The sequence below is a fragment of the Arabidopsis lyrata genome (genome assembly GCF_000004255.2).
Source record: "Arabidopsis lyrata subsp. lyrata unplaced genomic scaffold ARALYscaffold_4, whole genome shotgun sequence".
Taxonomy (NCBI): domain Eukaryota; kingdom Viridiplantae; phylum Streptophyta; class Magnoliopsida; order Brassicales; family Brassicaceae; genus Arabidopsis; species Arabidopsis lyrata.
Window position 1 is genome coordinate 18,425,281 of NW_003302552.1, and position 13,657 is coordinate 18,438,937.

At 35.6% G+C, this 13,657-nt stretch overlaps 3 protein-coding genes across 3 annotated transcripts; 1 reads left to right on the forward strand and 2 right to left on the reverse strand.

The window, feature by feature from the left end:
• Positions 1 to 1,753: 1,753 nt before the first annotated feature.
• On the forward strand, positions 1,754 to 4,429 carry LOC9315794 (transcription factor DIVARICATA). Its single transcript, XM_021029142.1, has 2 exons — positions 1,754 to 2,904; positions 3,625 to 4,429. The coding sequence occupies exons 1-2, from the start codon at positions 2,459 to 2,461 to the stop codon at positions 4,073 to 4,075; spliced, it is 897 nt and encodes a 298-aa protein (XP_020884801.1). The 5' UTR covers positions 1,754 to 2,458; the 3' UTR covers positions 4,076 to 4,429.
• Positions 4,430 to 5,637: 1,208 nt separating this feature from the next.
• Positions 5,638 to 8,027, reverse strand: LOC9315795 (protein NRT1/ PTR FAMILY 5.5). Its single transcript, XM_002881517.2, has 4 exons — positions 7,724 to 8,027; positions 7,348 to 7,562; positions 6,765 to 7,258; positions 5,638 to 6,641 (listed from the first exon to the last, which is right to left on the reverse strand). The coding sequence occupies exons 1-4, from the start codon at positions 7,746 to 7,748 to the stop codon at positions 5,792 to 5,794; spliced, it is 1,584 nt and encodes a 527-aa protein (XP_002881563.2). The 5' UTR covers positions 7,749 to 8,027; the 3' UTR covers positions 5,638 to 5,791.
• Positions 8,028 to 9,997: 1,970 nt separating this feature from the next.
• On the reverse strand, positions 9,998 to 12,909 carry LOC9317630 (glycerol-3-phosphate 2-O-acyltransferase 6). The gene is made up of 2 exons (XM_021029500.1): positions 12,080 to 12,909; positions 9,998 to 11,084 (listed from the first exon to the last, which is right to left on the reverse strand). The coding sequence occupies exons 1-2, from the start codon at positions 12,713 to 12,715 to the stop codon at positions 10,215 to 10,217; spliced, it is 1,506 nt and encodes a 501-aa protein (XP_020885159.1). The 5' UTR covers positions 12,716 to 12,909; the 3' UTR covers positions 9,998 to 10,214.
• Between the last annotated feature and the right edge of the window lie 748 nt (positions 12,910 to 13,657).

The following is a 13,657-nucleotide window of genomic DNA, read 5'->3' on the forward strand; positions in this document are numbered from 1 at the left end:
TTTATAACAAGGAACTTTAAATATAACTAAAACATATATAATCTTCTTGTAATTAAATGGGAAATTATTATGGTCAGAACAAAGTAATAAACCTTAATACTATTATTTGGAATTTTAGATATTGTTAGAATATCATCATGACAATATTTCCTACGTTAATTAATTAAGGCTCGACCTCTCTCTCGCTAAACTCCATTATTACGACCTTGTTATCTTAGACACACAATTATGATCACTAAACATTTACTATTCTATTTAATTACTTCCTTAATGTTGAAAATTTTGATGTGGTTGAATCAAGAAGTTAAGCAAGGAATCATCATTGTATATTAAAATAGTTTTCTGACAGTTTTTTTTTTTTTTTTTTTTAGTACAGTTCTTTAAGGTTGGTTAGCAAATAGTACGCCCTAAAAAATATTATTGCCATTTATTGTGCAATTTATTTTGTCCCATGTCAATGCAAAAATTAACGCCATTGATCTAGATATTTACAACCATTTAGTATACAATTTTGTTAGATTTTTGGCATGGTACTAAATTTTGTATTCATATTTTTCGTAGATATGTAAGTTTGTGGTAGAATAATCTTTTCTGTTTCCTAGCATGCTAGTTTAACCACATTCTCCAATGTTTTTTGTTATCGAGACTATGGTCCAAAAATTATAGTATTAAACGTTTCATTGTCACAAACTCATTTTCCCTTCAGGAAAAAAAGCATCTCGATATAGATAGAAACAAACAACTCATGTGCTTAAAAGGTTAAATGTCAACACCAACAAGAAATTACTGATATACCCTTATCACCGACCCTAAATCTTGTTAGCCAATGAGAGATGCTCCTCGATTGTGTGTCTTGTCTGAGTCTGCGATTGGTTAAACGTCTTTGGCCTATCATTAGGCAACGTTTAGCCGCAAAAACCCTCTCCGATTAGTTGAGTCATATTATTAATTTCATCGATAAAATCAAATAATAAATAATAGAAAAAAATCAATCAACGGTCCTCGAAAGCATAAAAATGTATTAAAATAAAACAAAGTTCCTTGAGAACAAATGAGATCTGAACATGTGCGACTTGCCTATTCAAGGACGACACTTGTCTTTTCCTGAATTATGTGATGGTCTATCATAGACTATACAAGGACGAGTGTTTATTGGTTGATTGAATTAAAAAGGTACAACGAAAAGAAAAAGAAAACTAAAATAAAAAAAGAATGTTTTTGATATTAACTAATCTCACTATGAAATGAAACCTTTTTAATTACAATTGAATTATACTAATAGTTCTTGTACTATGTTGATGTGGAATACTTACCTAAGAAAAATCCATTGATATTTTCCTTGTATAGTATACATCAACACTAACATTGTTTTCTATAGCATCGTATTTTATTTGTGTAGCTATTCAAAATGGTTTTGGAACATAATTTATCACCATAGATTTTGTTAAGCACTGTTGCAATTCTCATTTCGTCAAATTGTTGGAAAAACAACTATCATTTATTCATTCACATGTTTACCATTTGATTATTTTATTTTTGGGCAAACATTTAATTTTATCCTTTAGCATTTACGTTAAAAATAAAAAGTTATCTTAGCCATAAAATGAATTGTTACATTATTTGATTTTCTTTCTTTTTTTTTTAAATCTCAAGAACGTTTAGTATATTTTGAAGGGAAGCCCAATTGGTAGATTTAAGTGATCAAGAAGTTTTTAAAAATTATAAAAACTCGTAGATCTTAGTAATATATAAATAAAATAATGAAAAGCCCAGAAATTTTTGTCTGGGAAATACTCATAGACAATCACAGCTCAACAGCTTTTTAACTTCCCTCTCACTCTCAGATCATTCCTGTTTCATATTCATCTCTCTCCCATCTCTCTCTATCTCTCCTCTCTCGCTCTCCCTTTTCGACTTGAGAGTTTGGGAGAAAGAAGAAGAAGAAAAAAGGTTGGATTTTGTTCACTTTATCATCTTCAATCTATCAACCCACCTGAGTTTTCTCCATTTCTCTCCTCTGTGTTTTGTTCTTTTTCATCACTTTTTCTCTGTTTGGTTTCTTGTCAGTTTTCTAAAGAGCTTCCAAATCTGAGATCCTCTGTTTTCTCTTCTCTGTTTGCTTTAATTGTCTCTGGATTCGGATCTGACCACTAAAGAGAGGTTTATCGTTCAGACAACAAAACTCAAAGATCGAATCTTTCTTTTTTTCCTTCTTTGTCCTTAGAGTCTGGAAAAAGCAGCTCTCTTTAGATTCTTCAAAGCTTTAGATGCTTATCTCTCTTTCTCTCTCAGATTCCATTTCAAAAATGCCATTTTAACAGATCAAAATCTCCCACTTTTCTCTCTCTCTCTCTATCTACTATCTCTTTGAGCTCCACCATTGATAGAAACAAAATCGAAAACTCTGTTTTTTTCTTTCTTTCTTTCTTTCTTGATTCGATCAACAATCGTTGAAAAGATGCACAGAGGAATCCAAGTTATGTCACCAGCAACATATCTAGAGACATCAAACTGGTTGTTTCAAGAAAACAGAGGAACCAAATGGACAGCTGAAGAAAACAAGAAATTCGAAAACGCTTTAGCCTTTTACGACAAAGATACTCCTGACAGATGGTCCAAGGTCGCTGCCATGCTTCCAGGAAAAACCATCGGAGATGTGATCAAACAATACAGAGAGCTTGAGGAAGACGTTAGCGACATCGAAGCAGGTCTTATACCAATCCCTGGCTACGTTTCCGATTCATTCACACTCGACTGGGGAGGCTACGACGGAGCCGGTGGTAACAATGGGTTTAACATGAACGGTTACTACTTTTCCGCCGCCGGAGGAAAGAGAGGATCCGCCGCACGAACGGCGGAGCATGAGAGGAAGAAAGGTGTTCCATGGACAGAAGAAGAACACAGGTAAACTAAATCATCTCTCTACGTTAACGTCAATGCTTTTCTTCTCTAGATTTGGACCCCTTACACTTTATTTTATAAATATACGTACGTCTTTTTCTTGGAAACGTGTTTATGTATACGTATAAAGATACGTATCGTATAAATATATATATATATATATATATATATATATATGTATTCTATAAAATTAAGATATATAGACATCCACCAAAACAATTGTAACTTTAGTGCGTGTCTTATGATCTACGTATTGGTTAGACAGAGAGACACACATTATTTTGTAGTAGATACTTCACATGTTTATATTATCTTAAAAATTTATTTACCTTTTTTATGTATCGAGTTTAGAAATCCATTGGTAAACTATATACAGAGCAGATGAATTTTTGTTTCTTCTAGGCTCTTGATTTGTGGAATGGGTTTAATTGGTGTCTTGGTGCGGTTATTTGTTTTGCACGCATGGACATTGTAGTGGGACATGGAACACTGATATAAACACGAGGCATGCGATTTTATTTTGGCTACAACTATAGCATCTAGTTTAGTTGTTTGTATTAATGTCGTATTAATGTCATGCTCATATTAAAATCTCGTATAATGCATGTTGTTGATAAAAAAATTATTGTTTTTCTTATATGAAGTTATTGCTTATGTGTTAAGAGTCGATTTGGTTTATTTAGGTTTTGGTTTGATTATGGTATGGTTGATGAATGTGTGCAGACAATTTCTCATGGGTCTAAAGAAATATGGGAAAGGAGATTGGAGAAACATAGCTCGTAACTTTGTGACCACACGAACCCCAACGCAAGTCGCAAGTCACGCTCAAAAGTATTTCATACGTCAAGTCAACGGTGGCAAAGACAAACGCCGATCAAGCATCCACGATATCACCACCGTCAACATCCCCGACTCTCCTGACGCTGCAGCCGCGGATAACGCAACTGCAAACGCACCTTGCTCACCCCCATCAATAGGAGGAAGCCAGCGGGAAACGTCGGAATGGGAAGGTCAAACACTATACGATGAAACAACGGCTGCGTTTTATAGTCAAAACGCGTTTTCAGAAACGCTACTTGGAATGTCTTCGACGCCATACATGGCTAAACTGCAGGAGCAGAGTTTTCTGAACGCATCGCAATTCGAATCGTACAATGCGTATCTCCAAATGTAGCACAAGGTGAAGATCTCGGAGACGTTAAGAGTTATATAATCATTAATAAGTTTTACTATTTTTGTTTTTTCTTAATCGGCGTGCATATACAAAAAATATTAGCTACTTTTTTTTTTTTTTACGAGATGCTATTTGTTGTTTTGTTTACCATCTTTTTCCGTGGTTGATTCAACGAGTTTTCAACAAATTAATTAGGTTTTGTTATTTTATTTACCGAGTGATAATTTATTTGAGTGATTTGGAACTCTTATGAGCTCAAATTGCTTATCAGAATTTATGTTGTGTTATATTTGTAGACTTTCATTACAATTTTTTCCCCTTACTGGTGGATTTTTAATTAATAAATTATGATTTTTAAAACTTGGTTAGATTGTGTGCCAAATTTATCTTAATAAACGTTAAAGTCTCTCAAGTCTCAGTGTGAGAGACTGAGAGCTGAGGCTAAAAATATATAGCTAGCATGCATATAAATGTAAAATTAAGAAAAATGTCGATTACAAAAAAAAAAAAATCAGTTTTAAATCAGTTTTTCTAGTATAGAATGAATTATCTATTTATGAATTTTTTTTTTTGGACAAAGATCTATCTATTTATGAATAAGCAGCCAAAAGTATGTAAAGTGCCAAGTGGGTTTCCCACTAATCAAAGATTATTTAACTTGTTGTGGTGATAAATCTGTAATCGAAACCTGGCTTTGTGCTGATAATGATGTTTTTTCTCTTAGCAACATCTAAACTTTTTTTTCTTATGTAAAATACAATTTTAAGATTTAAGTTTTCAATTACTTTAGTTTCCCAACTGTTTTATTTAATAGGACTGAAGTTCGAAGTTGACAAGAGAATGAGAATCTACAGAGAGCCTATAGAAAGACCCTAAATAAAAAGCCACAATGATTGATATACTTTTGTTGCAATTTTAAATCCTCACCTTGGAAAATTACATTTTCATAATTCCTTTGTTAATTGTATTATATTTTCCTTTCAACCCATACACAGTACAATTAGATTCAGAAGAAAATTGCTTTTTATTCCCCCATATAAGGTACTAAATAATAATGTGATTTTCATAAGAACAACATTTTAACTACATTTTAAACAGTCGTGAAAGGGGTTCAAACCTAGGCAAAGATAAGGATGATATTTAGAGATAGCCACTAAAATGACTTTCTGATTATTTAATTAGAATAATAGTTTCCAGTTACTTTTTTTAAGATTTGGAACTTTTCAAATTATTAGTGAATTTGTTCTTTAAATTGATGTTTGGTGGGTTCCATTTTGATGCCTTGTGAGTAATACGAGAAGTATCTCCATATAATTGAAATTTGACTTTGAAGGAAAACCGTTGATTTCCAATCATTATTCCTGTAAATCTATTTTGGACTGATTCTTTCTTTTCCATATAATGTTACATTTGTTTTTCTTTTCCTCCTATTTAAGCCATAACTTACTTTATTTGTTTCTAAAAGTCATTCAAGGTTTTAATGGTTTAGTTTTAAAGTTAGTCTTGGTTTATTAATGTAGTTGCCTAAAAATGATTTGAGGATTTGGTCAAATACATGAGAGTTACTTTTGCTCAAGGATGGAACATGAATATATTTTTCTCTGTCTTCTTTTCTATGTTTTTCCGAAACCACAACACAATCACCTCATCTAACCTCATGGGGCCTATCATAACATATAATTGAAAATTTGAAATCTTGGGCACACAACACAAGTACTACACAAAACCGATTGTTCTTCGATCATTTTCTTGTGTTGCACCATCTTTCTTGTTGCACATTGTGTACCTATAGGTGACAGAGAAATATAACAAGAGATTGAACATGCAAAACACTGTTATAACCCAATAATAGTTATCCAACCGGCTCTTGTTTATTGTGTCTTGAAACCATTTGCCTCCGCTTACTCTGCCCACCACACTAACAAGAGCGATATTGCTCATGATCCCCACCCCGCACACGCCCACGTTAAATAGAACCATGTATTGGCTCAACTCTTCAGGCACCGTTTCTTCTAGGTAAAGCGCAAAGCTGTTTTCGTAGATACCTGTGATTGACCCGAGAAGAATGTACTGTGGGAGTAGCCAGAATACACTCATGGGGACGGTTTCATATAGCAAACCTTGAGTTCTAACCACTTTGAGTCTCCTGGACTCAACGTGTGCAGCAATTGAGCAGCAGAAGATGGATAGGATGATGGAGACTGGTATACCATAAGGCGTTTTGGTTTGTTTAGGTGATTCAGGGAGGTCAATGGCGTGGCGTTTTGCAGCCATGACGCATAGTTCTCGGGATCCTAGTCTTGCAGCCTCACTAAAGAGTAAGAGGAGTGGGAGAGGGAGGTTCCATGATCCGAACTTGGAGTCCATATGGTTTGCTTGTTCGAGGAAAAAAGTGTTACCGAGGGAGAAAACAATCCCCGAAATGAGAGATGTCGCGAACAATGGAACCGTGCGTATGACGCTTTTCGTTTGTTCCACTTCCGTCACCCGACAAAGCTTCCATCTGTTTTTCCTCTGTTGTTCCAAAGGCTCTGTTTGGAGTATCATTGCAGCTCTGTCTAGGCACCTGTACATGTTTGAAAAAAATCAAGAGTTATGAGTGTTATACTGTTATACACTAGTGTTGGTCCATTCACACTTTCAATGTGGGGTTCCTAACAGCTCTTAAGGAAATGATTTTTTATTGAACCTTAAGCTACTTGTGTGGGGCTTAATATCTTGATCACACTCGGCTTTTTCATAGAGCTGGCTTGAGTTGTTCGGGTATGCACAAGACATTTTGGAAGCAGAAGCCACAAAGACCCGGAAAATTGCTGTCAAAGGGCTCCCACCTGGTTTTACCCGTCTGTATGAACACGTACCGGACAGAAAAATCATCATTGCTAATACCTCACAGCCCGAGGGGATCGCGAATCGTACAAACCACGGACTTATCTGAGGCATTGCAATAGCAGCAAGTAACAAGAACACAAGATTCCCAACATTTCCAATGACAAAGCTAACGAGCTTCGCGGGGTTTCCTTTGTTCCTACCTTCTTCTAATTGGTCTTCTGTAAATACTCCCAGAGAGATAGACCTTCCAAATATACCAACGGATATAACTGTTAGGGCTACGTAGAACAGACCCTTTTGTCCATTGCCAGAAAGTATTGGTGACGCTGATATTGCCAAGAACCCGAAACCCTGAACATGAGAATGCGTAATTTTCACTTCTAAACAAAAGATATAATCAGAATACATAACCAATGTTAAAGAGGAGGTCAAGTTCTTACGAAACTGAATGCTAAAGTAGAGAGACAGAGCATCCAAAAGTGACCAATAAATGCATCAACTAGAAATTGCATGCTGAGATGACCAATAGCTGATACACCAGCAAACACATTTACAATCGCAGCTGCGTCCGTGAACTTTAGCTTCATCTCGTTCGTCAAGTATAGCATCAACATCCAGAGGGTAAACCAGGCAACGGTAAAAGCCCATGACAGAACTGACATACAAGAAAAAAAACAAACATGATGATCAAGAAACCATCAAAACAAAACGTCCTAGGGATTACAAGAATTGACTATAAATGATCAATGGGGCATCTTGGTGAAAATGTTGAACTATCAAACAAGATCAAAAAACAGAAACCATATCTCAACTCACCAATGACTCGGAGAAAAGACGCCATTACTTCTCATGTGGAAACAAAATCAATGACTAACAATGCTACCAACAAACATAACACTTTCAGCTCTACAAATAAATCTAATGAAATCAAGATTTGAAGGTACTGATCAAAATTGATGAAAATTGAGCCTGACATTCAACAGAAAGATAATGGAGGCATAGACGTGCTTATAAATTCTAAATAAATATAAGACACCGGCTTAAATATTCTTTATCATACTCTGTTCTATTGGTCACACAACCAACAAGGCTGGTTTTATTGATAATGTTATTTAATATACAGAAATCTGAAGATAAACTAACAATTTTGTTGGAGACCAGAATTTTTGCCAGTTCATAACTTTTGCCAGTTAACACATACTTGACGGCCAAATAAAATTCAATAAAATAAGAAAAGAAAAAAGAGAAAATTTACAAAAGTTTTTTGTGGGAACAAAAAAAGGTCTCACGAAATATATCTTAGTCTCAGTAATCAAATCCGACGAATCTGAACATCGTTTGATCACCCGAACTTGCCTGTAAGGCTTCCGTTTGGAAAGCAGGGTTACTTCCACTTCTTCATCGAAATTGTGTTCAATTTCTTTTATTTGTTTCATCGGTTGTATTTGAAGGTTCCATGTATCATGTACATTCTTATGATTAATATAATTATTTGCCGTGTTAAAAAAAAAAAGGTAATTATATAAATTGTTGACCAAAAAAAAAGATCTAAATATAGGTCTTGATGGGTGTTAAGAGTAAGACTCTGCCGCTTTTGAGATATAATAAAACGAAAGATTTTTCTTAGACCTTGACTAGATTATGATCTCAAAAGTCAAGAAGTAGGTCCTCTTGATTTTAGCTTCAGTTGTTGGTTGAACTGAATTCACGCTTTTACGTTACGCTAGGGAAAAATCAAAATCTAGTTTGTATCTACTAAAGCAGAAACTCACACACACCCCATGTAGGGGTCAAATTAGTTGTTTGGTGTTAAATTGTTTAATCTAGTACACACAGATCTGAGTACACACTACTGTTTTTTACTTGTTTAAATGTTTGACAAGTTACTACATCCATATGATCCGCAGTTGTTATTTCTTACCGAAAGACAATGAACAGAGGTTAAAGATTGGAAATTTATTGGAACCAATTGGGTTGCAAACTTGCAAAAAAGAAAATTGGGGAGTTAATATTCACATAAAGGAGAGTCTGATATCGCAGCCACGGGTTGTTCAAATATTTAAGACGCTGCCTAAGTAGATACCCTATATATTGTTATGAAATTTAGGCCGAGTCAAAATCATGTGACTTTTAGTAGACCCAACATTGGACATAGATCTTGATTATCATTCATTGTCCCATTTATAGATCGAGCACTTATTAGTATAATATGCTAGTATCTAATCTCTACATATACTTGCATAAACATACAGATTGATATGACTCGGATAGCCAACTAATGATCCACCTAACTAGATTGGTCGATTAAATTGATATGTGTGTGTGTTTTTTTTTTCTGGTAAACTCAAAATCTCAAAAATAAGCTAAAATTATTAAATTAAGTCGAAAAGCCTTCTATTGTTATTTTACCTAGAGACACTGATCGGTCTCTACCTTGATCTAATGAAAAAGTATGATCACTTATGGATTCATTAAGAATTATTTGGATTCCAGATCATAATCTATTAGAAGTGCAAGGCGTTTTGGTAGGATTCTCACATACATGAAAGTTTTTCAGTCAAGTTGATAAATGATCGAGTGACGTTGGTTTTTTTTGCTTACCAAGGAGTCTCTTATATGATGAAACCAACATCATATATAAAATCTTATACTATTATGTATGTTTTTAAATAGTAAAATTCAAAAATCAAATATATCCAAACCAAAAACCAACTTCGTCACTCTAAAAATGTTACAAAACTAAATCATTTTAATCAATTTAAAATGCATAACTAATTTGTGAATTCATTGCATTGCTGTATATATTCCTGACATGATCATGATCGGGCCTACTATATATATAAATGAAAGTAAAGTTAAATTGGCCCATATTTTAATGGATCTGACTTATGATATTACATCCAGACGTACATTTGATCTTTATGGTTGTTACTTAAGTATGATATTAGTGTATCACATTCATACGACCAAAAATGTCATCTCACAAACGGTCATAGTTAAGAAACCTTTAACCACTAAATGTTTTATAAGAAATGTAATATGTTTACACGTAGTTAATTTTCTAACGAATGTTATATACAACAACATATATACCGTCGTACCGAGATTTATTTTTATTTTTTTAAAACCGTTATTGTACTAAAAGTAAATCTTGAAACATTCATCGAAGCAGAGAAGATAAAGGAAACAACAAAAAAATAAACTTATCAATTCTTTGCCCCTTAAATATTGATAATTAACCATCCAAATGAAAAAAGATTCCAATCTTTGTATTATTTCTTCGTTTTCTCCATTCTCCGATCAATAATCACGTCTTCTCCTTCTTCACCGGAACCCTACCGTCGGTACCAGCAAGCATTGCGTACTTATCCTTTCTTGTGAAATTGGTGCACTCAAAACCTAAGGTTCCTCCCAAAACCCTTTGTATGTAATTCGCCACCTCTATCGGCGATTTGCCTCCTTTACACGTCAGCTCAGCGGGAATCTGTTTGAGGAACGTGATCTCGTACGTCGGCCTCGGGTTCATGAACGCGAAGTAAGGATCAAGAAGCTTGTAGCCACGTGTGGTAGTACCATTGAACATGCTCTGCTTCGTGTTGATCGCCACGGGAACAATCCGGTCCGTGAGCTCAGCGAAGAGGGCACTAAACCGGAGAAGGAAAGGCTCACGGCACGTAGTTCCCTCGGGACAGATCACAAGATCGCCTTCTTCCAAAAGGCGCTTGATGTTCGCTGCGTCTTTCTCACGTTGACGAGTCAACGCAACGGCTTTGATTGGTGAGATTAGCTCAGAGAACTTGCTAATGCTATAAGTGACGCAGCTGATTTTCCGGCCGAGCGCGACGGCTGTCACCACCGGGTCAAGGACGGTGCGGTGGTTACAAACCAAGAGATGGCCTGGTTGGCCAGGTTTTGGCGGCGGAGGAGGGTGACCGTTGACGATTAGCTTGATGCCAGTGAGCTTGTAGTTGTAACGGGCGATACGTTCCGGTAACGGAATATTCGTGTAGACGCGGATAAGAGAGAGGAGGAAACCGATGGGAAGCCAAAGGAGAGTTAACAGAGCAACTAACGGCGTTGGGCGTTGGACTAATCTGCCCTCGTGGAATATTATGGGGCTTAAGAGTTTGTTTCTTGGTAAGGGTTCGCATTTCGTACGTGGCACCATGTAACCTTCCTGCAGTCAGTAATAGAAAAAAAATGTACGTAAATTACTATGTGTTAAAGTACAAAAGTGGTTGTGATTTGTACATACTTGTTTAGTAGCATGCATTTTTCATTTTTTCTAATTGTATAGAAGAATGGACACCAAAGTCACGAGACATACATGTGTACTATTCAATTTATTGATGGTTAGAAAAACATATATCTAGACTACATATGTATATATACTACTAGTTTATTATGATAACTAATTAGAAGTTTACGAAATGAAAGGAGAGTGAAAAAGAACAAAAAAAAAAAAGATGAACATGGCTTTTACATGAGGAAAATAAAATCCGGTGATCCGTGTATGAGGAACCTAAGTTATTGTTTTGTTTCAGGTTTAATTTCCAAATTCACTTAGAGTTTCCAGAAAAAAAAAAGGCTGTTCTTTAACCAAAGAAAATGCTATTATAGTATTGTTAAGTTTCTAAATTCACTTGAAAGGTTCCAGCGAATCTACTAAAATATAGTAGCATAAAAACCGAAGTAAATTAAGATATGATCATTTAGGTTGATATGGAAGTTAATTAAGTAAATGGCTAACAATTTTTTATTTGGAAGAAAATAATGTCGTCAAATTTTTTTAATTGGGGTGTTATACTTCTAATAAAATACCATGTTATCTAGAATAAAACATTATGCTTTTTAATAACAAAAGAATATTCTTAGGAAAATATCACCCACCTTTTTGTTTTCCTCAAAAATATATAATACCTTTAATAGTTATATACCTAATTTTATCGTCATTTACTGCTACACATCAAAAAGGTATAAATATGATTGGCCCAAAATTATTAGGAAGAGCAGTAAACTCCATAGGACACACAATAATTATTATACCAAAGAAGCTGCACCAACGGACAAGTTCCAGAGACACATAGTTATATATACTCATAACGTCCTCTATATTATTTAATGTCGGTAGATAGTGAAAAATAATGTAAATGAGATGATGACGGAAATAACCTTGCAGATGGACATGAAGTCGTAGTCTGTCTTGCTATCGCCGAGCCCCAAATCAGGTAAATCAGACGCAAGGCTACCAAACTCTCTCAAAACGACTTCACGTTTGTGCTGACCCACGAGAATACCGGGTTTTCTGGTGAACCCGGTTGCCCGACCCGATTTGGAGACCTCTAGTTCTGTTCCGAGAACTTTATCAACTCCTAGGTATGTCTTCACGAACGGCTCGACCATGATTCGAGGACTCGCCGTTACTATGTACCGTTTCCCAAACGTGTTAAAGATACGCCACGTATCGGGCCTCACGTCCTCCGCATAGAACCTCGGGAGGACGGAACGGACCACTAGCTCAACGTCTCGGATCTTGAGACCCGCAAACGTGATGAAGACAAAAACGTTGATGGCCAAAGTCTCCGAGACGGTCAAGTACGTAAGATAGACGAACGGTACGGACACGAGTAGGATCAATGCTCGGAGCAAGCCCCCTGCCTCGAGGGCTACGAGGAAATAGTAAGGGAAGGCGCTACGTGAGATCAGTAGTGTCCCGTCTAGATCAGCGGCCACGGTATGGTTGGACCGGTCCTTAACGTCGCACTTTGATATAGGCTCGAAACGACGTCGTTTCTCCTGAGCTCCCATTAGTGAAGAAGCCGGAAAGAGAAGAGAAGAGATAGGGGGCCGGGGTGGGAGAGATTTGGAAGGTGAGAATGGATATGGATTGGTGAATACTTTTGGGAGTGTTGTTTATATAAAGAGAGGCGAGAGAGAATGGGCATGATTTTGTTGTTGTGGTGGTTTGATACTAGTATGCCAAAAAATACTACATGCGTTGATTTTTCAAAGGTAAGAGGAAAAAAAACACACTATGCATAATAGATAACAATATCTGTGTGACTATAACTGTTGTCATGTAAATTAATTAGTAAATCTTCTTAATTCGTAAGGAAGTGATCTTGGAGATAATTGTGTCAATAAAGTGGATATCAAAATATGTTTAATTAGGGAGAATAGTTAATTGTAGAAGAAGTTGTTTGAGACGTGTGAAATAGAGAGAAAGGAGAGTTGAAGTTGGTGAAGACCGACACCAATTTATTGATTAGCCAAAACCAAATTGAGATGTTTTTTACGTTGTTGAAGGCCCCCACGCGCCGCCGTTTTATAGTTAGAGCATCCGCTTCTCTTTATATTTAGATATGGGAAAATTGCAACCAAAAAAAAAAAAAAAATTAACTATTCACTCTTTGTAAATTTATCTTCAATCAACAAAAGATACAAAAGTAACTTTCCAATTCATAAAAGACTCAGTAAATCGTGGAAGTCCCCTTGGCCCATTGGTTGAACAAAGGTTAATTAATGCTTCTACACCTAGAGGTCTGGGGTTCGAGTCCCAGATACTGCGATTTATTAATAAATTTGCAGATTATTGGAGGCAAGTGTGTAGGAGATCGTAATATATAACATAAATCGTAATATATAACTTTTTACCGTATATGTCTAACCACGTATCACATAGATAACATGAAATTACGTCGTTTTGAATATTAATTTTAAACTAAAAATTGTGAGAAAGTACACTTGAAC

What these genes read in the sequence shown, in the direction of transcription:
- LOC9315794 (XM_021029142.1), top strand. Translation starts at nt 2,459, where the DNA reads ATGCACAGAGGAATCCAAGTTATGTCACCAGCAACATATCTAGAGACA. An exon ending in TGGACAGAAGAAGAACACAG is followed by an intron (nt 2,905 to 3,624) that starts GTAAACTAAATC and finishes GAATGTGTGCAG; the next exon opens with ACAATTTCTCATGGGTCTAA.
- LOC9315795 (XM_002881517.2), bottom strand. Translation starts at nt 7,748, where the DNA reads ATGGCGTCTTTTCTCCGAGTCATTG. An exon ending in GTCTTTTCTCCGAGTCATTG is followed by an intron (nt 7,563 to 7,723) that starts GTGAGTTGAGAT and finishes CTTGTATGTCAG; the next exon opens with TTCTGTCATGGGCTTTTACC. An exon ending in CCCCACACAAGTAGCTTAAG is followed by an intron (nt 6,642 to 6,764) that starts GTTCAATAAAAA and finishes AAACATGTACAG; the next exon opens with GTGCCTAGACAGAGCTGCAA.
- LOC9317630 (XM_021029500.1), bottom strand. Translation starts at nt 12,715, where the DNA reads ATGGGAGCTCAGGAGAAACGACGTCGTTTCGAGCCTATATCAAAGTGC. An exon ending in ACTTCATGTCCATCTGCAAG is followed by an intron (nt 11,085 to 12,079) that starts GTTATTTCCGTC and finishes TACTGACTGCAG; the next exon opens with GAAGGTTACATGGTGCCACG.